The sequence below is a fragment of the Onychostruthus taczanowskii genome, unplaced genomic scaffold (genome assembly GCF_017590055.1).
Source record: "Onychostruthus taczanowskii isolate IOZ18803 unplaced genomic scaffold, ASM1759005v1 scaffold28, whole genome shotgun sequence".
Lineage (NCBI taxonomy): Eukaryota > Metazoa > Chordata > Aves > Passeriformes > Passeridae > Onychostruthus > Onychostruthus taczanowskii.
The window spans coordinates 4,531,588-4,558,430 of record NW_024500128.1 but is presented as its reverse complement, the minus strand read 5'-3'; the positions used below and the strand labels follow the sequence as shown (position 1 = coordinate 4,558,430).

The 26,843-nt window shown below is 46.6% G+C and overlaps 3 protein-coding genes and 2 non-coding genes across 6 annotated transcripts; 1 reads left to right on the top strand and 4 right to left on the bottom strand.

The window, feature by feature from the left end:
* Window positions 1-16: 16 nt before the first annotated feature.
* RPSA (ribosomal protein SA) lies at window positions 17-4,706 on the bottom strand. The gene is made up of 7 exons (XM_041407858.1): window positions 4,648-4,706; window positions 4,213-4,380; window positions 3,097-3,215; window positions 1,603-1,848; window positions 644-772; window positions 252-420; window positions 17-156 (listed from the first exon to the last, which is right to left on the bottom strand). Exons 2-7 carry the CDS (start codon window positions 4,343-4,345, stop codon window positions 62-64), a joined length of 891 nt encoding a protein of 296 aa, XP_041263792.1. The 5' UTR covers window positions 4,346-4,380; window positions 4,648-4,706; the 3' UTR covers window positions 17-61.
* LOC121337705 lies at window positions 1,283-1,441 on the bottom strand. The gene has a single exon (XR_005952935.1). It is a non-coding gene; the product is annotated as a small nucleolar RNA SNORA62/SNORA6 family (small nucleolar RNA).
* On the bottom strand, window positions 2,365-2,521 carry LOC121337704. The gene has a single exon (XR_005952934.1). It is a non-coding gene; the product is annotated as a small nucleolar RNA SNORA62/SNORA6 family (small nucleolar RNA).
* A 4,307-nt stretch (window positions 4,707-9,013) lies between the features above and the next one.
* SLC25A38 (solute carrier family 25 member 38) lies at window positions 9,014-18,162 on the bottom strand. 2 transcript variants are annotated; one of them, XM_041407887.1, is made up of 7 exons: window positions 18,004-18,162; window positions 16,296-16,417; window positions 15,595-15,679; window positions 14,909-15,088; window positions 14,297-14,465; window positions 13,515-13,681; window positions 9,014-12,667 (listed from the first exon to the last, which is right to left on the bottom strand). In XM_041407887.1, the coding sequence occupies exons 1-7, from the start codon at window positions 18,076-18,078 to the stop codon at window positions 12,545-12,547; spliced, it is 921 nt and encodes a 306-aa protein (XP_041263821.1). In that variant the 5' UTR covers window positions 18,079-18,162; the 3' UTR covers window positions 9,014-12,544. The 2 variants fall into 2 exon arrangements, with proteins under 2 accessions (XP_041263821.1, XP_041263822.1); XM_041407888.1 differs by lacking the exon at window positions 18,004-18,162 and adding an exon at window positions 17,022-17,109.
* Window positions 18,163-21,921: 3,759 nt separating this feature from the next.
* LOC121337665 (C-C chemokine receptor type 8-like) lies at window positions 21,922-23,940 on the top strand. The gene is made up of 2 exons (XM_041407884.1): window positions 21,922-21,975; window positions 22,861-23,940. Exons 1-2 carry the CDS (start codon window positions 21,922-21,924, stop codon window positions 23,938-23,940), a joined length of 1,134 nt encoding a protein of 377 aa, XP_041263818.1.
* Window positions 23,941-26,843: the final 2,903 nt, after the last annotated feature.

Genomic DNA, 26,843 nt, shown 5'->3' with positions numbered 1-26,843 from the left:
GCACCAGCACAGCAGGTACTAAACCAGCCTTTATTTCTTTCACAGTACAGCAGGGCTGAAGTTAAGACCACTCCGTGGCAGTGCCAACCCACTCAGTAGCCTGGGCAGTGGGAGCTGCTGACCAGTCCTCGGTGGCAGGCTGGGCACTCCAGTCCTCTGCAATCACAAACACAACAAGACTTAGTGCTCCCCAGCTCCTTCCACCCACAACAACACCCCCACCCCTTCCCACAGACACCCCCCAAACTGACCTGTGGGGAACTGCTGGATGGGCACAGACGGGACCTGCACTCCCTCAGACCAATCTGCAACCTCGGGCTGAGGAGGAGCAGTGAATTCAGGTGCTGGGGCCGTCCATTCAGTCTGGAACTCCTCCTTCGTGACTGCTTTCTCAGCAGCCGCCTGCTCCTCCTTTTCAATCTGCAATGGAAGAGCCCAGCCTGAGTCTCCCAGAACACAACCCTTACTATCAAGTATTAGACAACAGGCACCAACTGGGAATACAATTAACCAACCTCCACAGTCGAGTGCGAAGTGCCACATTAGCAAAACCTATCCCGAACAGCAGACACACAGGACCATGGGATAGGAGCACAAGCAGAACATCCCAGAGAGACACAATCCCTGCCATGAGGATTCCTACCTCCTCAGGATCCCTGTAGAAGTACAAGTCAGGCATGACTTCCCACGGGTGCTCACGGGAGATGGTGCCACGCATGCGCAGGACCTCTCGAGCCAGCATCCACCACATCAGTCCCACTGAGTGGGCTCCCTGCAACAGCAGAAAGTAGGTATGAGTGGTAAAGCTAAACCTTTGCAGAAAGAGCAGAAGACTTATTTGTACCCCATCCAAGACTCATGCTTGGTGAAAGACATTATTTGCCAATGCCAGATTTAAGCACTTAAAACTCGAAAAAAGGGCAACTTTTCAAGTTCCCAGTGACATTTTCAGGTCTGGAAGAAATCATCATGCCATTACATCACAGCCTGAAGTAACTCTCCTGTTATGGAGTTTCATGTTGCTCACCACCCTCACATGAGTCTCATCCAGAAGACAGGGATGATGTTCACCACATATTTAAGAATGAAAAAATTGAAAACTTGACAAAATAAACAAAGCTCACACACATCCTCACATGCGACTCTCACTGGACTGACACCTCGATAGGGATCTAAGATAAGATCTTGTCTTGCTAGACTTTACCTTTCAGGTGATTTCTGCCAAGGTAATGTCTCAGAGCAGTTTCTCCATGAGTTCACTTATCTTTCATTCATATTCATGATCTGTGGCAAGAATGACTATCAAACTCCACTCATTGGGTCACAAAGACCCTCATGGCGTCAGCGAAAAATCCTGCCAGGTTACTATAGCACACGTCCTACACTTGAGAGTTCCTTGGCCAGAAACCAGCCTCAGCTCCAAGCTCCAACTGTGTGCAGTTTATTTTCTCCTCCCCACCCACCTGCCAGAGACATTAATTAGCTCATCCCCCAAGATACACGTGAGACACGAGCCAACCCTCCCTTGCAGAAAGCTTCCATCTTGGAAGCCCAAGGCAAGCTCTGGAGGAAGCTGCCCGGAATGCCACAGGGAAGCGTTACCTTGTTATTGCAGGGAATAGCGATATCCACGTAGCGCAGCGGCGAGTCGGTGTTGCACAGGGCGATGGTGGGGATGTTGACGTAGGATGCCTCTGTCAGCGGCTGGTGATCAGCCCGCGGGTCCGTGACCACCAGGAGCCGTGGCTCACGGAAAGCTGCCTGGATCTGGTTGGTGAAGGTGCCAGGGGTGAAACGCCCGGCAATAGGAGTAGCCCCGGTGGCAGCAGCGAACTTCAGAACAGCACGCTGCAAAAGGGACACAGCGAAGGTGAAGCAGGAAAACTGCATTTCAAGCAAGCCAGAAAAGTGCATTTCAGCCAGGTCACCCAGGCACTGCCAGTGAACGTGCATGAAATTTAACTGAACTATTTGTCTCCACTCCTGTGAAATCAGGGCTCATCACCTCAGAAGAAGACAAAGTAAAAATACTACTGGAAAGAGCTACAGCATGAGTTTAAAAGACCATATCCATCAGTAAAGCACTAAGTCAGGACATGAAAAAAAGTCCTCTCTTCCCCTCAAGTTATAGGCAAGCTCTACTCCAAACTCTCTTAATCAAATCATGGAAGGGTGAATTAAACAAAAAGCTTAACAATAAAAGCAAAACAGATTTTCTCCTATTACATCTACATATTTTTATTATTCAGGAACTTCAAGGAACTACACAAAAACTCAGTAATAAATACATACAAATTGTAGCTTTGTCCATTGAAATTGCAGCTGGCAGTTCTCATTCAATTGTAACAACTTCCAGCTTGTCAGGCATGTGGCAGGGCCTACTATCAAACTCCAATCCTCGAGGGAGCCCCTCTCCTGGCGTTAGCGAAAACCCTGCCATCTTTGCTGTCGCACACTTCCGACACTTGAGAGCTCATTGGCCAGAAACTGACCTCAGCATCAAGCTTTAACAGTGTGCACATCGAGCCCACGGGATACCAAGCTTTTCTTCAGAAACCCAGCCCTGAATCTCCCTAAACATCTGTGGCCCCACCTGCAGTTACCTTAACAGCCTAAGCTCACAAACTCCAGTGACTAATTAAATGTTATCACCTACAACAGAACATTTTTGCTAAAAATTGTAGAGTCAAAATTACAAATATACTGGCTACTTTACCTTGCTCAATAATAGAAAATTTCTTCTATGACAACTTTCATATCAGGTGCTTACTGTCCCCAGAAAATCAGTGCAAATTACACAAAGCAGTTCTGGGAGGAAGGGGTCACCAGGGGACTGACCACTAATATGACAGAAACTCAACAGGAAGAAGGATATGGAAGAAAAACAAATTATCAAATGCCCTGAAATGGGGAGTGGTTTCAACTCATCTGTTTTAAGCTGCCAAGTGCAACATAAAAACCATGTTTACAGAAAACATTCCTATAGTTAAAACTGGTGTTATTGCCTGCTATCACCAAGCTGTCACTGGCAGGCAGTGATGCATGCAAGGCAAAGGAGTCCTGCTCCCAAGACTGCAGGCTTCCTGATGCCCATACCTGTCCAGTGTTCCTGGAAGAAATGACGCTCACATCAGCTGGGTTCTCAATGGCAACAATGGCACGAGCTGCCAGGAGCAGCTTTTCCCAGGTCCTTTTCAGATTGATGATGTAAATACCTGTTGGCAACAACAGACTTCAGAGCAAGCAGCAAATACAAGATCCCAAAACAGGATAGTACTCCTCTGCCATTAAACCTGTAACATGGGTGTGGTTACTCCAAAATTCATAGAATCATCAAGGTTGGAAGAGACCTTCAAGATCATCCCATCCAACTGCGCATCCAGCACTGCCACTGTAACCACTAAGCTGTTAACACTGAGCATCAGATCCAGGCCCCCTTAAAGGCAACTGGGCAACCTATCCCACTGTCTGCCCACACAAACAATGAAAATATTTTGCTATTATCTAATCTGAATCTCCCTTGTCTCATCTTAGGGTCCTTTCCTCGGATCCTGACTGCTGGCAGGCAGAAAGGGGTGGTCCCTTCTTTCAGGTAGTTGTGGAGAGCAGTGAGATCCCCCTGAGCTTCTTCTTCCAAGACTAAACAAACACAGCTCCTTCAGTCATTCCCCATTACATTTTCTAGACCTTTCAAAAGCAATACTGCCCTTCTCAGTACATGCCCCAGCACCCCAATGTCCTTTATGAAATGACGACACACTAGTCTCATTCTAGCTAATGGAAAGCTATGCTAAGGAAGATTCTCCCCTTATGGTTTTAATGTCACACGCTTCCAGCATCTATTATCAAAAACCTAGTCCTGGTACGAATTTTAATCTTTTAAAACAGGGCAGCTTATATTGAAAACCAATACAAACAAGAAGAAATCATTACTGAGATACTGAAACCATTTTATGAATATAGTAAAGAACTAGCAAAATTACCGAAACCAAATGTGATTGATTTACCAGATTTTAAGATCAAGATAGTCAAGAACTAGTACAATTGTTCCAAAATCAGTATTTTGTTCCACTTCTCTGACTTAACGCTGGCATGCAAGGGCCATGGAGAAACCATGCTAAAGAGATGAAGCACTAGCACTTTTCTGCTTCTCCCAGTTGCGCCCACAAGATCCCAGCTGCCCAACCCGGGCCACCCATCCCGCCTGTTTACCATCGCTCTTCCTTTTGTAGATGTACTGCTCCATCTGGAAGTCCAGGTTGGTACCTCCCAGGTGGGTCCCGGCAGCGAGGAATTTGAGGACATCCTCCTCCTTCATCTGCAGGACATCGAGGCCTCCGGACATTGTGGGGTTTCCCTTGGGAAGCAACGACAGGGAACCTGCGGGCACAGGGACGCGGCTCAGCCCGGCGGGGACGCGCCACGAGGCCCAGCCGCCGCGGCCGCCATCTTGGGCCGCCTCCCGCGCTACCAGCGGCAGGCCTCGGCCTCTCCCGCGGCCCGGCCTGGCCCGGTCCGGTCCGGCCAGGCCCGGCCCGGCCGGCCGCCGGCGCTGCGGCGGGATGCACAGTGCTCCGCGGTATTATCGCAGGGCGCGGAACGCGGCCCCACCTTCCCGGCGCCCCCCGCCCGCCGGCCCCGACTCACGCTAACAACGCCGTGTAGAGGCCCGGACGGCGCGGAGCCGAAAGAGAGCCCGCCTCCGCCTGACGCCCATATATGGCCTCGCCAGCCAATGGGAAGCCTCGGGGGCGAGGCTCCGCGGCGGCGGGGGCAGAGCCAGGGCCGCGCTCCTGCTGCGCCTCCACAGGCCGGGCGCGATCGTGGCTGTGTCCGCTCTACCGGCCCGCTCCCGACCCTGGCTCTGAAAGAAGCTGGTAGGATTTGTGGGATTACCAATGCAGAGAAGAGAAAAAAAGCTGGTGAGGGGCCTGCAGTGTGAGTCCTGTGAGGAGCGGCTGGGGGAGCTGGGGGTGTTTAGCCCAGAGAAAAGGAGGCTCGGGGGTGATCCCTTACCGCTCTCTACATCTCCCTGAAAGGAGGGTGCAGCCAGGTGGGGGCCGGCATCTTGTCCCTGGCAACCAGCAACGGGAGGAGAGGACTCAAGTCTCACCAGGGAGGTTTAGGTTGGACAATAGGAGGAGTTTCTTCACAGAAGGAGTGATTAAGCTTTGGAATGGGCCGCCCAGGGAGGTGGTGGAGTCACCGTCCCGGGAGGTGTGTAAGGGAAGACTGGACATGACACTCAGTGCCAGGGTCTGGTTGACAGGGTGGTGTTTGGTCATGGCTTGGACTCCGGGATCTCAGAGGCCTTTTCCAGCTGAACTGATTCTGTGGTTCTGTCAGTCTGGACCTGCCTCACAGCATCCGGAGGCTTATGCTCCAAACAACATCAAGGCTGTTTTTGAGGTCTTGAAGTGAATAGAAAGCAAAGATTTATTTTAAATATTTTACAATTCCATTTTCCTGCTGAAAGTGAAACATGCTCTCAGGGCTGGTGATTATTTGATGAATTATATCTAGGCTCTAAATTGCTTGCTGTGGGGGGAAGCTTCTAAGGAGCTGCAGCATCTTCCCTGCACCCACATTCCCCCTCCCTACAGGGGCACTGCTCTGGCACCACGCAGGAGAGCTTGGGCAGCCAAGGCTGTTCCTGTCCTTTGCAGAAATGACAGCAAAACCAGGTGAAATTGACACTGAATTTACACATCCTTGTTCTGCAGTAGGCATTCTTGTGGTACTTGCCCCTTTTTTTGTGTGTGTTGTTGGGTTTGGGATTTTTTTGTTGTTGTTTGCTTTTAAGAAATCACAGAAAGTGATGAGATTTAAGAATCTTCATCGTCTTTCTCATCTTCTTTGTCCTATTCTCAGACACAGGCCTGAGGAAGGAATTTCTTGGAGAAAAAGAAAAGTAGTGATACTTACTTTGCTATGCTTGCTATCCTCAAGATCTGGAAGCATTTCTGGACTGTGCAAATACTATTGCCAATGCCTCCTGCAAGTGATAATTAATCTTCACATCTTTCTAACAACAGTGTTCCTTTAGTTTTCTCCCTTCTATTTTAACCTCATATAACCACATCAGTGTGACTGTGCTTAGACTCTCCTTTTCAATGCCTGAGCCCTGAGTTACTCTGGGGAAGAAGTGCTCAAGTAGCAGGTTGCAACATTGCCTCATGTATGTTCTTTGTCTCCTGGATGGCTCCCTATCCTTCTTTTCTTCGTGCTTATCAGATGGTGTTAATTAGCAAGATTACCAAATGAGCTTTAGACTATGCTGAGTAATTCAAGCGTTTGCCACACGGTGGTGACAAAGTAGGTAAAATGAAACTCAGCAACAGGTTAGTGAGCCCTCAGCCAGAGTGTGAACTATTATTGCCTGAGAGATCATAGACATCTGTGGCACTTGGGTAAGTGCACTGTGGATGGTGAGACCTGATGGCTGTGTACAAACTGTGTCTGTCCTAAGGAGAAAGGAGCAGGGTGAATATTATCTTAGGAAGGAAGAGGAGAGGTGGTGGTGATGTCACCGCGGTGTGGGTAATGGATTTCGCCTGGAGAGCTCTTCTGCGCAATTGAAACCCATCCGTATTAAAAATGTATTTGAACATAATGGTTGGAAATTAAGTATTGAATATTGCAGTTTGTATGATGTTATCAAAAGAGTGCCACTGTCAAGTGTTATAGACTCCTCTTGTTTCACTAATACCTCATTTATTTTTTATTGTTATGCTTATGGGCCCTTTCAGGTAGACCATGAGGCCCACAGCCCATGAGACGGCTTGGAACAGTGGTGATGAAGCTGGACAATAAAATCTTTCTAGCTATTTTCTTAAATAACCTGAAAGCTTGCCTTTATTTTTTTTTTTTTATCTGCGTGCTGAGACAGTTTAAAATAATGTTATGAATGGACGTCCCTGAGGTGAAAGTGTATCTATCTTATCACGTTTTAGACAAGTTTTCCCTTGTCCAAAGTTCACACTGAGCTCTGTTACACAATTACATGCAGAGCTGCTGGCAGCCCCTGGGAACAGCCTTGCTCTGCAGCAAGCAAAGCCAGGAAAGGCGGATTCGAGGCACCGGTCCTCCTGAAGAGCCAGGGAGACTTGAGGCCCACGGGTGCAGAGAGAAGCATCACAGAGCTACATTGAGGACCTCAAGCAGGTACCTGGGGTGGTCACAAAGCCCTAGAAAGAGCATCTCCCAGAGAGCCAGCCCAGGCTGCAGCAGAGCAGCAGCAGCCCTGGCCAGAAGCCTCTGAGCAGGGGCTGCACCAGGACCCCAGTGCTGGGAGAGAGGGCTCCTCACAGGGCTGCAGAGGAGGTGTTCTGTGCTGCCAGGACAGCTCTGCAATGAAGGGGTTGGGTTGTGTGTCTGGGGAAGAAGCTCAGGCAGAAAGCCTTTCAGGCAGTATCTTCCCCATCAAACATGACAGTGGGTGTCACCCAAGAGATTGTGTAGCACCCCTGCAGAAGGCAAAGAAGAGCTATGAAGATCAACCCACTTTCAGTGAAACTGCACTAATGTTACTGTGCCTCCCTGTAAATTCCATTTTGGCTTGTGTTTCAAAGGTTTGTTATTACTTTTTACACGTTTTGGGGAAACATATTTTGGCAAATTTATTTCTAGTTCTACAAAGTTAGAATTGCCTAACACCTCTTACAGAAACTTGCAGAGGTCTCATTTTAACCTCTCACTAGGGTTTTGTCATTTTTACTAAAACTCCTTAATGCATTATGATAAAAAACTCCTAAAGCATTTTACACTGCTGAAATCACAAATTGAGAAACTGCAATGTGGAAAATCAGCTTGCTATTTTGAAATAAGCACCAAAGCCAGAAGGGATAAGCATATTCAAGAAACCCACATGGAGTTCACAAAAGTACACATATATATGTGCCTGTGTAGGATGCGGAATCTTTTCTGCTCAATTCTGGCTTCAGTGCTTATGTGTGGCACAACACTCGTTAAAATTAAAAAAGCAAGCAAAGTGCCCATTTTTAAAGAGGGAGATCTGTAACTCAATGTTACAACCACAGTGCCTTTAAACTTTCAATCTTCCCCACCTTCTACCACTCAGAAGGGTTAGGGAGCTTGTGTGCTATCTCTTCTCACAGCTGGGGCAGCTGTCAGCAGCATGGATGACAACACCCACTACAGAGGAGGTGGTTCTTCAAGGCAGCAGGAGAGCCCTGGGGAGCCCTGTGTGCAGGAGCAGACACTATCCCAGGCCCAACTTGCTACCAGGAACCTGCACAAGCAATTTAGGCTCAGCTGGCACAAGGCTGCACCTCAGAGCTGTCTGTTACACACAGATAACCCATCCATGAAAACTGCTCCATGTGAGAATGTATTATCTAAGCAAGAAAAGAGGCTTGGGATCTTCACATCTGGAAGATGCACATCTCAGTATCAACAGCGTTCTGCTTAGCACAATCTGCCTGCTTCTGAATCCCAGGACCGTACTGTGACAGCAAGAGGAGATCCCAGCAATCCAGGATTCCCTTCCATTATGCCTTGCAGGAGACAATGGTGTCCCAGGCACAATTTCTGGTCCCCTGCTGAGATCAGACTGCCTGAGTAGCAAAAACCTGATCAGCTAGAGATTAAAAACAGTTTCTCCCCAGAGAGCTTAAAACCCCACTGTCCTGAAGGCAGGTATTTTGCCAGCTAGCACAGGGATTCAAAAGCCATCTGTCTTTACACACAGCAGGCAGGCAGAGGAAGCTGTGTATAACAACATTCTCCAGTGCTGTGTGGTTTTTCCATTTAAGCAAAGTTGATTTAGCTTGTACTAGCACAACCTGTGTGTATTATACACCACAGTAAAAGAGAATATTCCTTGCCTTTTATGGGCTCTGAACACATGCAACAGTCCTGTCCTCTTGGAAAACTCCTTCTGCCTTCTTAAGTCTCTATCCCTCCAATCCCTTGTGCATTTAATCAGTTTGGGGCTTGTCTGTTTGGGTTTTTTAAAGAAACACTGAAGAAACGACATCCTTAATTTTAGTAACCAGTTTTTAATGGAAACATATAATACACCTTTTCACATAAATATTTTATATAGACACATACTATATAGACTCACAATACTCAAAGCTATGCAATGTTTCAAAGCTCCAGTTCTGTTTAAGAGACTGAGAGGAAAAAACCCAAACAAATCATCACACAGGAGGAGTGGAAACATAAAGTTTCTAAAGCATGAATAATCAAACTATTTCTCTTGTGTCCTTACAACTCACTTAAACACTGCCTGCCTCAACATGCCAGCCAGCTGTGTTCTTAGCCACAGCTGCAGGGGCAAGCAGACAGTGCACGATCACTAACAGTGCACTGCCAGCAACAGAGGTCAGTCCAAGGGAGCACACCCCTGCCTCCGGAATCCAAGCCAGCGTGGCTTTGGAAATGATTATCTGACAAGACTGTCAGTGTTGAATTGCTGGCATGATGGAGGCAGGTGATTAATCACCTCTGTCCAGATCTTTTATTTGATTTACTTTACCTTTAGGCTGTACAGTGACAATTTGTTATGAGGTAGAAGCATTAAACCTCAAGGGGAATACATCTGAACTTCATGTCCACGCACTTGATTGTCTTGACTTGCTATAGCTATCAAGGAGCAACTTCAATAAATCACTTCAGAAACAGAATGTTTTTGAAGAAGGGAAAGGGTGAAGGACAGTAAGGATCAGAGAAATAGTCTTATACTTGTGATATATGATAAAGCTTTCAGAACAGAGTGAAGCAGAACTTCAGGCTTTCCCTTCCCCCATATATGACACCTGAAAAAAGAAATAACAAAGAGAAGCAAACAAGCTTGCACTACAGAATTCATTCTCCCCAATTCACAGGTAGATAAGCTTTTGGATTTGCAGCACCAATGGTAGATGAAACACAGTGCAGTGTGTGTTCCTTAAACCCAGAGGAGCCCAGGTTAATCCACAAGCCAAAAACCATAGCTTTTCACTTTACTCCAATAACAAAGCACCAAAGCAGAATGGAAAAGCCTTCCCAAAGTAAAAGCTAACACTGCTTTACGCCTGATATTCCAGATTTAAAACAAACAAACAAACACACAACCCCACAGTAGACCTTAAAACATTAACACATAGAAATAAACTCTCTACTTCTTCCTTTGACCAGGCAGGAGTACAGGGACATAAAAGCCACCAAAGTGTTCCTGAAATTCAGATTTCTGATGAGGATCTTATTTCATTCCAGACTACCTTGCATTCTTTGCTTGCCTGCCTCATTTTTAAGAGCTTTAGTTTCTGTCTGCAGGGGTTGCACATTGCGTTGCCATTGCTAAATCAGGAACAAAATATGTGTGAGGCACCTTGCAGGTGACCCCACACACTGCCCTTGGCTACCACAGCCCAGGATGTTCAACAGATCCACTCACACCAGATTTATAAAGCACCAAATAAATTCAGGCTCCCAGCACAATGCTGGTTTAATCCCATACATAGGGGAATAAAGGACAAATGAGGTAACTCATCTAATTGCCACCTTATTCTGCCAGGTCAGCAATCCTAGACTTGGTTCCCCAACTTTGTGTCAGTAGTGCTCAGGATAGCAAACAAGCAGGATGTGCAGTTACCATGGTTTCATGCACTTTCACAAGTTCTGGTCACTAAGGGCAGAAGTAACAGCAAAAGAAAGGAACAGGTGTTCACATTTAGGATTTAGCAAACAACGTGCCACGTGCCTGATTTGATGCAGTGCTCTGTTGCCAACACATAGATGTGCACACAGAACCCTCCACCACCATTCTTGGAGACTCCTGCACTGCAGAGCACCAGACTCTCCTCATAGATAGGCTGAGTCTGAAAACAGGCAGCACTTTCCAAGCCTCTAGCCTGTCCTCTTACACTTCCCTCAACTTTTACATCAGTCATCAAGCATTTTTGGAGTTGAAATCTGGTGAAGAACACCTTTAACAACCCACACCCCCTCTGTTCTTGCACTCAGGAAGTTGCCTGGGCAGGCAATGATTGTCCAAAATACACTCTAAAATTTATGAACAGCAGGTAGCACCGGTTGTTCATACAGCTACAGTGCCATATCTTCATGTTTAGAGACAGGTGCTCTGGTTCTAAAGTGAATTGCAATATCCCTAGATATTTAAGAAAATAAAAGCCAAAGCTAAGTCTTCTGCAAGGCACACTACAGAACAGGATGCACACTTCCACGCCAGCTTCGTGGCTATGCTAACAGAGCTGTAAGGGACCCAACCCACCACAGAGGCACAAGTGAAGGGGGATCAGGCTGCACCTGGCACACACTGTGAGGTCTGAGTAACACAGTAGGAAAGAGTAAGAAGGCACAGAGGATGAAAAGTGTATTTAAACTCAGGCATACTTGAACACAGACTACCTGATATGAGAAAAGGATCAGCCAGGAAAATGGGAAGGGTCTGTGTGGAGCCCCTAAGGGAATTAAAGGTCACTACCAAGCACCCACAGGGCTCAAACTTTGAAGAAAGCTTACAGAAACAGCAACCTTTTCTTTTCAAACCAAAACATACTCCACATGCAATCAGCGATGTTTTAAGGGAAATCTGAAGTGCCAGTATCTACATCTGTTTCCATTATACATTTATGCATTATGAGCCATGGCCCTAAAAGTTACATCTAAGGACCACTTCACACTGAGTGTGTTGATCAACAAATAAAGAATAGGACACAAGTAAGTCTTTATGACAACTGCATGAAAAAACTCCAACAAAACCCACTTGAGTGTTCCTGCTGTAGTTAGACCAGCAGCTTTTTTTTTTCTTTTTTTTTTTAGAGAACAAGTAGAACTTTGGTAGCAATCAATTCTAAAGTGCCTTATGCTTCTTAATTCCTGTGCAAACTCTCAAACTCCGCTGCAGAGGCAGAAGGACATTTCAAGAGTGTTAAGGTGCTCAATAACATAGTAACACATAACACAGCAAGGCGGTTCCAGTTACTTTCTCTGTGACCACCCACAGTACAAAAGTGATGTCAGAGACCATGTTTGTAGCTTTTCCTCTGAACTTCATTTCTTTCCACCCACTCCGCAATATAAGCACCACGACACACATCCAGTTTCCCACCAGGGCCTAGTGTTCCTCTATGAGAATAAAGCCCATGAGGAAAGAGGATCTATATCAAATGGTGGTTACTGTGGCCTTTCTGGCAAGGAACAGGCTGGCAGGTTCTGTCATCACTGTTTTCTCCTCAAACACTTTTGCTCTAATACTGTCTCATTGCATAAAGGTGGTGAGCACAGAGATATTTTTAAAAGGGGTTTCTCAGCATAATTACTAGGCTGTGAAAACCCTGCCATTTCCCATGGCAGTCTGCAAGTGCAGTCCTTCTGGAATGCATTGAACAAACAACACAAAAATCCAATCCTTCCTTTCCTCCACTTGCCAAAAGGCCTAATCCCATCTCAGAAGGGCTTTCTTCCTCCAGGCTGAGGACGACTTATTCCTCTGTGGAACTGGGAACTTCTCAGTGCCAGTTGATCACAACAAGCGGGAGAAGGAGTGAAGCTGGTCCTTTCTCGTGCAGCTCAGTCAGGATTTCAAGCCCATTTTTTCCATCATCTGTTCATACACCGTCCATGCCATTGCTGCCATCAGAGTGCGCCTGAGAACTCGGGGCACACCGCCTCGGAAAAAGCCAACCAGCCCAAAGTCCTGCAACAGGAGATAAACAGCAATTCATCCCAATCTGCCTAGAGGGTTTTAATTTCTCATCATTTATTACATGAAACAGCACAGGATGTATTTCAGCTCAGACCCAGATCAGTCTCTGAAAGACCCGGGCTTAAACAGCATTCAGTGTTTAGGAAGAACCTGTAGCACTGCACTATTGCAGGGCTACCGAGCAAAGCAGGAAGAGTAGTGAGTGGAAAAAAGGAAGGCCAGGATGGAGAAAACAGATAGGGAAAGCCACACTCAAATCCAACAAAGAGAAAAGAAGGGTGTAATCTTCTCCAGATGCTACAGGAAAATGACTGGTCTTTGTTTTAGAGCTTCATATTTATGAAAGTCTCTTAGCTATTCTGAGATTTCTAAGTATTGAAGCAAAAAACATTATGATTTGAGAAAGAAAAAAAAAGTACATAAAAATGCATACACAAATAAGCATTTCTGCTTAGGAATAGAGTTCAAGTAATTCCTGCTTAGGAATAGAGTTCAATATGGAAACAGTGAATCTGCCAATTCTCCATCCCATTCCTGGGATAAAGACCTGGGCATTTATTTCTCTTCTGATGTCTAAAGAGCAAAAAATTATTTTGTAGCTGGTTTGTATCTGAAACCAGCATTTCACACTGCACACTATAGTCTTCTTCTACCACAGCATGACCCCCTTCATCATCTTGAAAATGCTGACACTGAATTGTCCACCTGCAAGAGCAGGTAAAGCACTGACACTTGTTCACCTCGTTGAAAAGGCAACAGCTTCCCCAGCAAAGCTGTTTTGAGCAAGGGGATCAGAATTGAGGATGTGGTTGTGCATGTCAAAAGGGATTCACCTCACCTTGTAGATAAAGGCAATGGCCTGGCTTGTCCTGTGGTACTTTTGGGGTGACAGCTGCATGTGTGTTTTGATGACATCAGCAGGTTGTGTTGCCAAAGAGGCCAAGATCCCTGCAAAGATCCCACAGCCAAAATTCAGCAAGGGCACAACCACTGGATCCAGCTGGTCTGCAACAGAGCAAAGGGAACACACTCAGACACCATTCGGGCCAGGAACACTCGTGCTGTGTGACAACGTGAAAGCTATTGAATGGTTAAATCAACATGAGAACCTAAGAAAAGTTAAAATCCATGCAGCTAAAGAAACTTTTCAGAGGGAAAATTGGCTACTAGTCAAAAGTTAGCACTACTGAAAAACCTCATTTGCTGGGGAACTGAATTCAACAGAAAATCAGAAAAGGAAAAATTCTACAAATGTTGCCACAGTGAGTTCCAATACCAGAGAAGCCCCGGTTTAATGGAAACTGAGCAGTATGCAAGACAAGCAGAAGCAGCAAGCAGTGCTTAAGACACCCTGTCTTAACTGTTCACTAACCCAGTTATGCATTAGCCTTCATGAAGACAATCAATCAATTTAGGGCCAGTCTCCATTTCTGCACTGACCTCAGCTCTAGGTCTACAGTTCTCCACAGACAAATGTGAGTGAGAGACCCAAAGCCCCAAAGGAGACTAATTTAACTTCTGAGGTGGAAGGCAACAAGCAGAGCATACAGTCTGTCAGCTGCAGGGCAAGATCGGAGAAGAGGAACATTTTCTACTCCAGCATCCAACACTCAGCCTCACCCTGAGGTGTGAGGTTTTTGGTCTGTGTGTAGAACATCAGGTAGATGCCAGAGAAGGGCGCATCCCGCAGCAGCGTTGCCGTGAGCCCACTGAACATGCCACGAGCCCCCTCGGTCTGATAGATACTCTTCAGGGCTCCATACACACTCCCATAGCCAAATCTTCCACTCTGCAAGAGCAGACAAAGGTCAGTCATCCATGTGCCAGGCACATGTTGAGGAGCTCTACATACACCATGAGGATATAACAGCCAAACAAATGGTAGTGTGAACTTAATGTGATGCCCAAGATGGAAACACAGAGGACAACCTAAGGCAAAAACCAGGTTTCACCTAACTCGGCCTTTAAAAGAATCCTTCAGGGAGGTAACATATAAAAGATGCTACACAAATACTGTATACAACTGAAACTTACAAATCTTAGGGCAAATTCTATTTCATCTTCTTGCCTAAATATAATTTCCTACACAATGTGTGAACTGAGGTGAAATCAGGCCTACATTCCTGGCGATACCCAAGTGGCAGCAACCTTCTCCAGGCAGAAGGATTTATATTTTGCATCTCAAGGAAGGTGTGTGACACCATTAACAGGGGACTAATTGGAAAGTCATACCTCATATCGGGTCTTCACTACAGTCACTGGCAACATGCAAATCCCAGAAACTGCACGAGCAGCAGCACCCAGGAAGACAGACTCCACGGCTGTGGGCGAACGGTCCACAAGAAACTTTTGCTTCATCACGTATAAAGTGCTGAAGTAAATCCCAACCCCAGGAATACATCTTGCAAAGGACTTCAGGAGAAACAGAAGCAGATGAAGAAAGGAAAAGCTTACATAAGACAAAATACACTACCGAACATTTCTGAGACTGTTCAACTTGACAGGAAGCTTTGTAGAAGATAAAAATATCACTAAAGCTAACACGCTGAGGAAAGAAGATAAGGTAGAAATCATTTATGGCACTGACAGACAAGTCATTCAAATGATGCCAGGATTTATTGCATTCCTCAATGTCAGTTTTCTAGGAACAGCATATTCCAAACCAAAATGAAACTCCTGCAGTTGCCACACCACATTTCCAAAAGTATTCAAACGTTCAGCTGCTCAGGACTGCCATAACCAGATCAGTGAAATTCACAACATTAACTCTTTAAAATAGGACGTAATCTAAATCATGTGGTTTCATTCATAATTGTACAAGAATTGGCTATTTAAATTTAGGCAGACGTAATTAGCAATAAACAGTAAGCTTATTTATTTATTTATTTTTACAAGCCAGAGTTAGACCAGCCACTTACTGGAGAGACACCTTTCCAGAGCCCCAGAATACTCTCAGTACGAACAACCCTAAAGAGCAGCGTTACCATCCCAGCACGACCAGTCCTGAAAGAAAGACAAGACAGGAACTGAAGAAATAATCTACTTGTGGTCCTCGGCAGATGTACTCCACAGCCACCCCTTTCACTCATATCTCTGTGCATTAATTCAGCAGTTCCAAGATGCTCTTCCTCATCTCAGTCTGCTTTTCTTGGTTGCTCTTTCCAGGACTTCTCCATCACCTTCTGTAGCTCACAACTTTTAACACCTGTTAGCATTTTAGTTGCTCATTTCCTTTGTTAGCAGCAGCAGACTGTAGGTTGACTACACCAAGCTGCATGCATGAAAACTTATCTGACAACCATGCAGGATTTTTTTCAGGCACAGGATACACCACGAAACTGCACAGTAGCCACTCCAGCAAACACCAGTCTCTCAGATGAGAACAAATGTTGAGGTTACAAGTTATTCCAGTGGCATTCACAACCACTCACAGACATTTCTGATCTTCTGGAGCAAAATAACAATCATTCTCTGTAATATAAAAATCTACCTCCTCTTTTACAAAGCCTGATTTCCCAAATTACAACTCTGAACTCCAAGCCCCAGCCAGCAAATAAGGCAGAAGCCTATGGCGGAGCACCTCCAGGCCCCGCACGCAGACACATCCCGCTCCTCTCACCCATTCACAGCAGGCTGCAGAGTTTGCAGGCGAGTTTTCAGCAGGTCAAGGGGTTGGAAGAGGAGCGTGGAACAAGTGCCACTGATTGAGCCGCACACAAAGGCCTTTAGGACTGGATGCATCTGAAAGAGGAAAACCAGAACTTTAAATGGCCATTTAATTAAGAATGGCACAACCCTTCCCCTCCACCCTACACCCCACGGTGCCCCCGCTGCCACGGGCACTGCCCAGCCCCAAACCCGGCCCAAACGCGCCCAAAGCACTGCGCGGCCTGCTCAGCTGAGGCTGCCTTTGCTACCCGCAGCGGCTGCCGCCGCCCGGCACTTCTCGGGAAATAACACCGCAGGAGGCACAAAGCGGTGAAGGTTTTTAAGTGCTTAGAGAGGGTTTGTAAACATTATAAACATATAACGGTGTTTGCTAATGAAGAACGAGTTTCTGCGCCTCTCGGCGCAGCAGAATCACGACAGCCTAGAAAGCACGCACAGATCAGAAGCAGTGTGATCGGGGCACACTCCGAGCCAGCAATGGTGCCCGAAGTCCGCCCAGGACGGGGCTGGACCCATCCCCCCGTCCCCCCGCTGCCCTGAGGCCGCGGAACGCAGCAGCGCAGGGGGCGCAGCAAGCCCCCCTCGCGTCCCACCGGGGCGCTGCCCCCGGGCTCTCCTCGGCAGAGCGAGCGAGCGAGCAGGGCCCGCGCAGCGGCCCGGCCGGGCGCAGCCGTACCTCCGCCTCCCGACCCGGCATCCCAGCGCCGCCCGCTGCCCCAGAGCGCGGCGGGCAGCGGCGAGGCGCAGCCCCGAGCCAGCCCGGCTCAGCCCCGAGCCAGCCCCGCCCGCAGCACCGCCCCGCCCGGCGCATGCGGCTCCCGTAACCCTTCGCCCGCCGCGGCCTCGCTGTGCCTCGGCCCGGGGAGAGCGGCGGCCTGCCGGCCACGTTTGGCCCCGGATCGCGCGTTTGTTATGACTTTTGCACGTTCTGCATATAATCGTAGAACGGAAAAGGTCTGAAATGGATCTTTGAAGTTCCTTTATTTCCAGCCCCTGTGCTACGGGAAGGGACGCCTCTCGCTAGACCACACTGCTCAAGGGCTAGACCACACTGCTCAAGGCTCCATCCAATGTGGCTTTGCATACTGCCAGGGATGGGGTATCGACAGCTTCTCTGGGCAGCCTATTCCAGTGTCTCGCCACCCTCACAGAAAAAAAAAAATTCTTCCTAATATCTAACCTAAATTTCTTCTTTCAATTTATACCCATTAGTCCCTGTCCTATAGCTGCAGTTCCTGATGAAGTCTCTCTGCCTGGCTTCCCTGTAGGCCCCCTCCAGATACTGGAAGGCTTCTATGGGATTTCCACAGAACCTTTTCTTCTCCAAGCTGAACAGCTCCAATGCTCAGCCTGTCTCCATAGAGCAGGTCCTCCAATCCTCTGATCAACTTTGTGGCCTCATCTGGACTTTCTCCAACATTTCCAAGGCCTGAAGCTGGGGTCACCAGAATTTACTCAGTTTCAGCAACTGTACTCTATATTCCAGTGCTCTGTGTTGTATCCAGAGCCCCAGCACACTCTGTCAGACATGGGCAGTGGGAAAGGTCAGTTCATAATGACAGCTTTCATGTCTTCCCTCAGTTCACACCTCCCACTTCCCCACAAAGCCAGCTTCCTATGGATACCATGCTGTTCAGAAACCTGAGATGCGTCCTTACCGCTGTCACTAGTGTTTCCACTTGTTCATCCACATCCTGGGCCCAGAGCAGAGGAAGGCTGGCTTTCCAGAGCATTGAAGAAGTGAGGCACCAAAATGAAGAGTTTCAGTATTAGACCTGTGCCAGCTCTGAGACTGTGGCTTCGCTGTGCCTGCAGAGCCAGACAATGCTTATCAACAGCAAAACTCGAGGTGCTGGGAGGAGCAAGTTATGGCTTTGGAAGCTGCTTTTCTAAGAATTGCCTGTTTGCTGTGCCTTGGCCAAGTAAGGAATGACACGTCCAGAACGTCATGCTCTAGGTGTTCCTAGAAGGAAAACCCTGTGTGCAGCAGTAGCCATTATGCACAAACTACTTCCTCTCCTGGGCTCACTTTGCCTTGTGGCAGCCCCTGAAGAAAGAGAGAACATACTTTTCTGAGAAAATGTAACACACACGCTAGCAAAAGCAATTCCTTATGGACTCCCTCTTCCCTTTGGCAAGCTCCTCTCTCCTTAAGTGCTTCCGTCCTTGAGTGAGTGACTGCCTTTTATTTCATTAACTAACTTTGTCTGCTGACTCATGGAAAAGAAGATCAGCTTGTCCCCTTCCCTCCTAGTGCTTCTTTCCCTGCCTCACTTCTTGCTCCACTGTGCCCCAACACAGGATCAACATGCATCATCACAGGCTGCCTGGGAATCTCTGCTCCACTTGCCTGGAGCTCCTCCTTCCCCTTCCTCTTCACCAACTGTGGGCTCTGCAGGGCGTTTCTCTCACATATTCTCCCTCTCTCACAGATGCTGCTGCACGGTGTTTCTGAATTGCAGAGACACTACCAATATCACCAATGGGCTCAGCTTTGACCAGCGGCAGGGCCATCTTGGGGCCAGCTGTGTGAGAAATAGCTACTCACTTTTCATAGTTTGGGAAGGTTTATTAGACCTTATCAAAAAATACAACTGGAGACTGAATAAAGAAAAAAGGTTACAGCGCTGGGAGCAAAATATTTTCCCCTCCATGTGCTCAGCCCCCTCATAATGGAGGTTTTTCCCTTTTTAACCCTTTACCCCTCCCAAAGTTCTGTCTATCCACCCCTTCTTCACTGTCCAGTGGTGGAGATCTCTTCCTCAAATCCTGATTGGAGGTCAGATGTCACCATAGTGACAAGCCAGCTCTCCCAGATGTGCCAACTCCCGTTGTCCCGTGATAACCACGAGAAGGGGTACAACATAACTATAAATCTATAAACTTTTCTTAAACTGTATACATGATATTTGTCCATTAATTGTGAGAGTCAATCATGGCATTATCATCTATCACAGCTGGAAGTGGCTACTACCACCACGGGGGCAGATTCTGGCATCTTCTCACATCAGGCAGCCCTGCAGCCTCCTTGTTATTAAAACCTTTCCTTGCAAACCCAATGTATCTGTTATACAATTGATTATATAAGGAAGCTCTCTGGGATATATGTGTCATTTTGCAAAAGCCCCTTTGACTGTTTCTTTTGGCATGTTTCCGGCTGTTCTGGATGGGACTAGGTAAGTAGATTGTTTAGAGGAGTAAGCTTAACTCTAATAAGGCCGACAAACTCAAGTGATGAATTTGAAATGTTTCTGTATGGAACTGGGGATGGTGTGGCTAGATCCTCTCCCTCCATATCTTTGGGTGGATCAACAGTTGACATTTTTGTAGTTTTCTGAAGCAAAACAGGCTGCAACAGTATTGGCCAAATGGCATGCATCCCAGGAAAGAGCTCATCCAGCATTAAACCGTGGCAGCAACAGCGGTCTCCAGGTTCTTATCTTGCTGTGGAAGCGTTTTCTTCCTTAAAATAAGCCTCTTGATGAACGAAGAGGTGAAACAGCACTGCTGATCTCGCACATCTCTGCAGGGATGTGCCTCAATTCTGCAGGAATGCCCAGCAGAGGGAGCCGCGTCCCTTCATGTCGCCCTCCTTGTACTCTAATAGCCCGTCATCTCTATTTAGGAGATGAAAGATGAGAGGCACGGAATGCCAAATTGCCATTTGGTGGACACATCTTTTCCACACTGAATAACTCCTGGTTATATTCTTTGTCACTTTAGCACCAACAGAGTTGTGAGTGCCATTTTAAACCTGCATAAGGGCAGTGGAGATCAAGCATCAACACTGCCAGCAACTGCCAGTAACACTGCCTGTAAGAGAAGAGTTTGTTTCTGGTTTTAATTCTTAGTTTCAGGTTTTGTAAGAGTTAGTACCCAGCAGAGCTCGGCTGTCATGGCTTGACTCACACATAAAACTTTGACCTAATGTCACACTGCCCACCACGGGAAAGCCATCCACTGCTACACATGCAATAGTTGCAGATTTTCTTGGTTCACTGAAATTTATCCCTCCACCTTTGGGGTGATGGTGAGTGAAGGTGGACATCCAAAGGGTTTGAGAAAGACAACAGACCATTCTGCATGCAAATTCTAGCAGCACATCTATGGACTGATGCCCAATGAGGTGCTGTTAGTTCAAAAACAAACAAAAAGATGATGTGACTTGTTGCAGACAGGTAGAAATATTATAAAAGAAAGGTCTTATTAAATATGGTTTAGGCCCTCCTACTGTAGTTAAGCTAGCAGTAGCTTGTAAGTTCCCATAAGGAAAAGTCATAAGAATGAAGGTGGTTAACACAACAACCTATTCTAGTAAGAAAAATGAGTTTGCACCTGCATAAACAATAGATCTGTCCCATGAGAATCAGTGAAGAAAATATGTAAACAATCCAAGAATAGAGAGATTTGATGGAAAGGTAAAATGCCAGTTATTAGCCAATTAATTGAGCGGCAAGAAAACTAGTAGCAAATTGGAGTTGAACACAAGATCTGTGAAAACTGTAAAAAAAATGAGTTATGTGAATAAAGAATTGGCTTTTTCTGCTTGAGGAAACTGAGTCTTGTCTGTTTATTAATGCAACATGACTTGCCTGAATTTCAGTAATGCACCAAGCTCTAGTGAGGAGCAGCAGTATTTAAGGAGATAAGTCACACTTCAAATGTTGCCTGTTGCTCAGTAGGGCTGCTCTTTCCCCTCTGTCTTGTGTTGTGGGGAAGATTGGAGCCAGTTGTGGGATGGAAGCTATGTTGGGTCTGGATGAGGTCACAGTAGGTATGTGGTAGAGTTGGTGGGAATTCAGGGCTGTTCAGGGCTTTATTTCAGTGTTAGTCTGTGAGAGCACCCTGCAGCGCGCGTGTTCTGGGAAGAAAGGTTCAAATGTAGTTGACAGTGTTAGGATTACAATTGGACTCAATGATCTTAAATGTCTTTTCCAAACTAAATGGCTATGATTCTATGATCATTTCCTTTAGGCATTCCTGTCTGTACCTGTGTGGGTGCAGGGGGAAGGCGCCTTCCAAGGAAAAATGAAATGTGAAAGTAAACACGGGGCCCTTTGCCATCGCTGGCTATTGGCAGCATTGGACCATTCCCCTCAGCCATCTTCACCAAAAGTCCTTGGAGCAAGGCAGAGACAGCACTACTTTCTCTATCCTAGACACTGGAACTGCAGAGCAGGGACAGCAGGTGCAGGACATGCAGGTGGGAGACAGGAACACTTCAAAGACGTGGAGGAAATTGCAGCTCTCTTCCACTGGAGAATATAAGTGCTCAAAATGAAAGCTGTGATCACACAAAAGATAAAGCTGATGTTTCCGTTTTGTAGGTGTTAAGTACAGAAGCTGAACTCACTGGCTTGGGGTTTCATACAACTTTAATGTAACACAGGTCATACTGAGGAAAAGCTATTTCAGGACTGTGCACTGCTATAGTAAGGACCTTACCTGTGACTTGGCATTGCAGCATAAACTAAGGTAAATATTGCCAGCCTATATACACAAAGCTACGCCTGCTTCTTGAAAATACGTGATATAAAGACAGGTTTTTTGCACTCTTTCAGACACAGTGCTGGATTATGGAGCAGAATTTGACAGACCTGCTGGGCAGCGGTGGCTCTGAGGACACATTGGTGAGTCACTCCCTGACGGGTTGCTCTCCTGCAAGCCGGGGCCAGTAGCACGTCTTAGAGGTTCAGTTTTTCCTATGGGACACATACTGGTGGAGATGATGGGCATTTAGAAGAAAGCAGTGTGATTGTTGTTCTCTGGAAAGAAACCAAAACACAGGGTGAAAATATCTTTAGCTGATGGTACTGTACTTGTAGAAGAAGAATGTCCTTGAGGGCAGAGGTAGTGCTAGGAGTGTCCTGTGGAGGATATCCTGATAGGGATGCTGCTATCCATCTTCTTTAATTTGAATTCTTTGCTGGCACAAGTACTGCCTAGGGATGTGGTGGCTGCTGCTGGGGGTTGGTGAGCAGGAAGAGGGCATGCCACTGCTGCTGGTGCATCCCATTTCTGGCACTCAGCTAACTGGAAACAAAGCTTTTCGGAGATGAGTATTAATATGTCAGTTTCTCCCTGGGCCAAGCTCCCTTTCTCCTTTCAGAAGGAAACATAAAATAGGACCCCAAAACCCATATCAGGGGCTCTCAACCTCCTGGCCATGCCCATGTTGTTGCTGGTTTGAGGATGCTCCCTGTCTCTGGCCTCTGTACCCCACCTGGACTTGGGCATGGGCCATGGCCCTATATGGAGCCAGCAGCAGGGTGCTACTAACTTTTACCACCACAGCTGTGTTTTCCTTGATCTCCTCTGCCCCTGTGATGCCCCAGGATCTTATCCTGGGTCTTGCAGGGGGATGGCCAGTCGCTCGTGTTCTTTCCTCATTTGCACATCTGTTTTGTTGTGGCACATCTGTTTTGTCCTTATGTAGCTTGGTGTGAGCTGACTCTTTCCTGGTATATCTGCTAATGTGGGATTTGGCTCATATGAATTTCATTGTCCTTGAACAGATGGGTTACACCTCACCAATACCTAACTCCTCTGCAGCCTATGAATATGCCTTCTACTACTCAGAACTATACATCATCTGTCATCCTGAAGGTATTCCAGCATTTGCATCTACCTTATTTCCAGTGCTGTACTCCGTACTGTTTGTGGCAGGCCTCATGGGAAATGCTTTGGTTGTTTGGATTCTGACAGTCTCCATGAAAATCAAGACCATGAGTGACGTGTATCTGCTGAATCTGACTGTCTCTGACCTCCTCTTGGTGTTCTCCCTGCCCTTCTTGGTTCAGTACTCCATTGTGAGCCAGTGGACTTTTGGAAACGCACTGTGTAAAATCATCAGCTCAGTTTACTTCATTGGTTTCTACAGCAATGTCTTCTTCATAACCATCATGAGCATTGACAGGTACTTGGCCATAGTCCACTCCCTCCATGTCCAAGGGATTCGGACAACTGCCATTGGGTTTATCACCAGTCTGGTCGTTTGGGCAGTTGCCATTTTAGCATCAATGCCAGACTTACTTTTTTTCCAGGAAGTGAATGACAATAACCAGATTAAGTGCCTTCCTCACTATCCTGATGATAACAATGGCTGGAAGACTTTCAGTAATTTTGAAGTCAACATCCTAGGGTGGCTAATCCCTGTTGTTGTCCTCGTTTTCTGCTATCATAGCATCTTGAAAAACCTGCAGAGGTGCCATACCAAGAACAAGTACAAAGCAATAAAAGTGGTTTTTATTGTTGTCATTGTGTTCTTTCTCTCCTGGACCCCTGTCAACATTGTGCTGTTTTTGGACTCTCTGAGGAACATGTCCATCATCAATGACTGCCACACAAGCCAAAGGCTAGACCTAGCCGTGGAGCTGACTGAGGCACTCTCCTTTGTCCACTGCTGCCTCAACCCAGTCATCTATGCTTTTGTGGGTGAAAAGTTCAAGAAGCATCTATGTGACACTTTCAAAAAATTTCCATGTTTGCTGTGGAACTGCAAAGGCTACGGGGCTTTCAGTGGGCGCAGCCTGGACAAGCACTCCTCTCTGCACACAAAGTCCTCACAGCTGTCTTCTGTTGGCACTGTCTTGTAGAACTACAAGTCCAAAATTATCATCCTGGACAGGTGGCCTGTCCTAAAATTGAGAAATCCGCAACTGTGCATCCACACCATGGACTGTTTGAGCAACCTTTTAGGACATGAAAAGTGGAAGCAGCTGCTTGATTTTGCTTTTATTGTGGTTGCTTTTGGTGTTCTCACTTTTTAGAGTTTTGTTTTTTTTTTTTTAGCATCATCCTCCCTTTCCCTCAGCACATCCTGCCTTGCTTGCTTTGTGAAATTACCAGCAGACTCCCAGACTGCCGGTGCAACATGGAGAGGTACATTAGAAACATACCTTACCCCCTTCAGACTCAATACTGAAAAGAACTGTTATGTTTCCAAACCCTGGACACTTGGCCATTCCTTTCCTTGTCTCAGCAGAGTGTGTTTGCTTTGTGAGCAGGGATGGGACTTGCTGCAGGAGTGGGAACCTACTCTTTGAAGGGAAATGGGGCCCAGGCTTAAGGTGTCATGCCAAGGCCTGGCTCCCAGTTGGCAGATCTGAACAATGCTTCCAGCCCCAGAAGAGCTTAGTGAGTGAGTAACTGGATAAGCAACCAAGAAATAAATGCTGTCCATGTTTTGGTAAAATCAATGTGAATTAATATCTAGGTGTGATCCTGACTCCCCATCTGCTACCAGGGCCTGCACCTTCTTGGCTGGAAGGTTTTGAAGCTGTAGCTCAGAAATAATGCTGTGAATGTCAAGGAACAACCCCTAATTGAATGAATGAGTGCTGTAGGAATGGATGGAGAAATTGTTACCAGGAAAAAGGCTGAAGACTGGAAAAAATAGAGGGTGTAAGCTGTCACACGTCCCTGTCAGGGGACTTTCTGAACATTTTTGAACTTTTTGAACTGGTAACTGGTGTGCCAGTGTGGTCACTGCTCTTGAGCAGGCAGGTGGGGTTGACATTCCAGTTACTGTTCCAACTTGGAATGACTGATTTTGCATATGTGAATGGCTACCCATTCGTATAGATATATCTATATGTGTCTCTATATGTAGAGCTATGTACATGTACATGCATATCTATACTTGCCCATGTGTGTATATATACACAAATACACACTCATATACCCATATAAATAAATATATATACTTTTATATGTGCAAATACTGTTACATAAATGCAATGGCTTTCTAAAGCTTTTTGTTCTCTTCTATTTGTCTCTACAAGATATCACGATATTTTAAGTTTTATAATAAAGATACTGTGTGCAGTGTAATTGCACAATCTTTACACCTGAGGAACCTGTTTCATCATTATTTGTGTCAGCATCTGCATTTTATTCTGTCCTGAACAGATCTACACAACTGATAGTCCTTCCAGCTGCCTCTTCTCTCCCCCCTCTTCAGTTCAGCTGCTGCTTGGTCCCAGCAACAGGATCGCTGCCTGGCACAGCAGTACAGTCTCTACTTTTCAGGTGCCTTATTGCCAGCCAGGTTTTTTTTGGATATGCAAACCCTGAGGTTCTCTAGAAGGGGTTTCACAAAAATTCAGGGTAAAGCCAAAGGGTGGTGGGCAAGAGGACGGCTCCAACTCTCTCCCCTGCAGATTCACAGTATGAACCCTCTAGAGCACAAATCACTCCCCTGAAGCACAAGAGATGGGAATGATTTCTGCAGCCTCAACAGCCTCATCCTGCACCCCTTGAGTGTGAGTGCTTTGGGACAGGTGCTGGAGCCCATTTTCCCAAGCTGGCAAGATAATGATGGCTTTTCTCTGGTTGCTGATCATGTCTGCTAGGGGACACCTTCCTCTGCTCAGAGGTTTCATTGATTGTTGTTATGTAGCTGTTGGAGTGAGGCTGTGATCCAGGGCTTCCCCATAAGGGCTGTAGCCAAGTGGCATGAGGGTAGCCTAAACATGCAGAGCCGTCTTTGCAAGGTCTTTCACTTTTTGAGCTCTCACTGGAGGACATTCTGCCCTGCTGTTGCCACAACAGCATCACCTCCTAGCAAGGAAGCAGGAGATGCTTTCTGCAGCATCACCTTCTAGGACAGAAGCAGGAGATGCTTTCTGTAGATTAAAGGGTTTTTCTGCCAGAGGCAGCTGGCTTCTGTTTTATCAGCAATACCAGGAGCACTGAGTTGGACCTGACCTCAACTTCTCCTCACTGCCCAACTGCTCTAAGCTGGTAATGCTGCCTTCCTGTACAAAGGGAGGGGGTGAGACCCACATCCGGAGAGTGCTTGGCTGGCAGGAGCTGCCCTGTGTTGCTCTGGGTGGCCAGAAGCATCCCTGTAAGGTCACAGAGCTCCTCTGCTTTCTGAAGGGACGAGCCTGGAGCAGTCTGCTGCCCTTCCAGTGCCTGTGAGGGCATTGAGAGCAGAAGACATCTTTCTGTATCTGTGCAAGCTGACAGCTTGAGGAAAATGCCAAATTTTAGGGTTTTCCTGAGAGCAGGGATCACAAGAAGCTGAAGCTAAAGCATCCTGCACAGCCCCAGTGCCTGTTTACCTACTTGCATATTAGGTATCCACCAGAGCTATTCCACCACAGCTGTTCCACCACAGCTGTTGTATGTCTCCTGCTCATACCTGCTGCTTACCTTCATATTCTGATCTTGCTTTTTCTTTCTGCTGAGATAATGAAGGTTAAAGAGGATTTGGAATGATGTTGGCACATGAAACAGTCAGATGTAATCTTGTTTTAGCTTCAGCACATTATCTTGAAAGAGAGACCCGACTAACTGTTACCCATATTCAAGCTTAAACCTAAAGTACATACTTGTTTTCTTTTGATTTACTGGTGCTATTTGCACCAGAGGGTCCCTTCTACAGAGGGTCTCTTAGAAAGATGGAGACTTCGTCTGACGCCACTCATGATGCTCTCTGAATGTCTGGATGGAAATGCCTAGATGGGCTGGAGCACTGCAGTGGCATCAGGGG

Excerpts from the sequence above, each read along its gene's own strand:
- RPSA (XM_041407858.1), bottom strand. The coding sequence starts at position 4,345 with ATGTCCGGAGGCCTCGATGTCCTGCAGATGAAGGAGGAGGATGTCCTC. Across the intron at positions 1,849-3,096 it reads CTTCCAGGAACACTGGACAG|CGTGCTGTTCTGAAGTTCGC; the intron begins GTATGGGCATCA and ends TCCCTTTTGCAG. Across the intron at positions 157-251 it reads CATCCAGCAGTTCCCCACAG|AGGACTGGAGTGCCCAGCCT; the intron begins GTCAGTTTGGGG and ends TTGTGATTGCAG.
- SLC25A38 (XM_041407887.1), bottom strand. The coding sequence starts at position 18,078 with ATGCTCTGGAAAGCCAGCCTTCCTCTGCTCTGGGCCCAGGATGTGGAT. Across the intron at positions 15,089-15,594 it reads TCTGGAAAGGTGTCTCTCCA|TCCTTTGCAAGATGTATTCC; the intron begins GTAAGTGGCTGG and ends TTTCTCCTGAAG. Across the intron at positions 14,466-14,908 it reads TAGTGAAGACCCGATATGAG|AGTGGAAGATTTGGCTATGG; the intron begins GTATGACTTTCC and ends CTGCTCTTGCAG.
- LOC121337665 (XM_041407884.1), top strand. The coding sequence starts at position 21,922 with ATGGAGCAGAATTTGACAGACCTGCTGGGCAGCGGTGGCTCTGAGGAC. Across the intron at positions 21,976-22,860 it reads GTGGCTCTGAGGACACATTG|ATGGGTTACACCTCACCAAT; the intron begins GTGAGTCACTCC and ends GTCCTTGAACAG.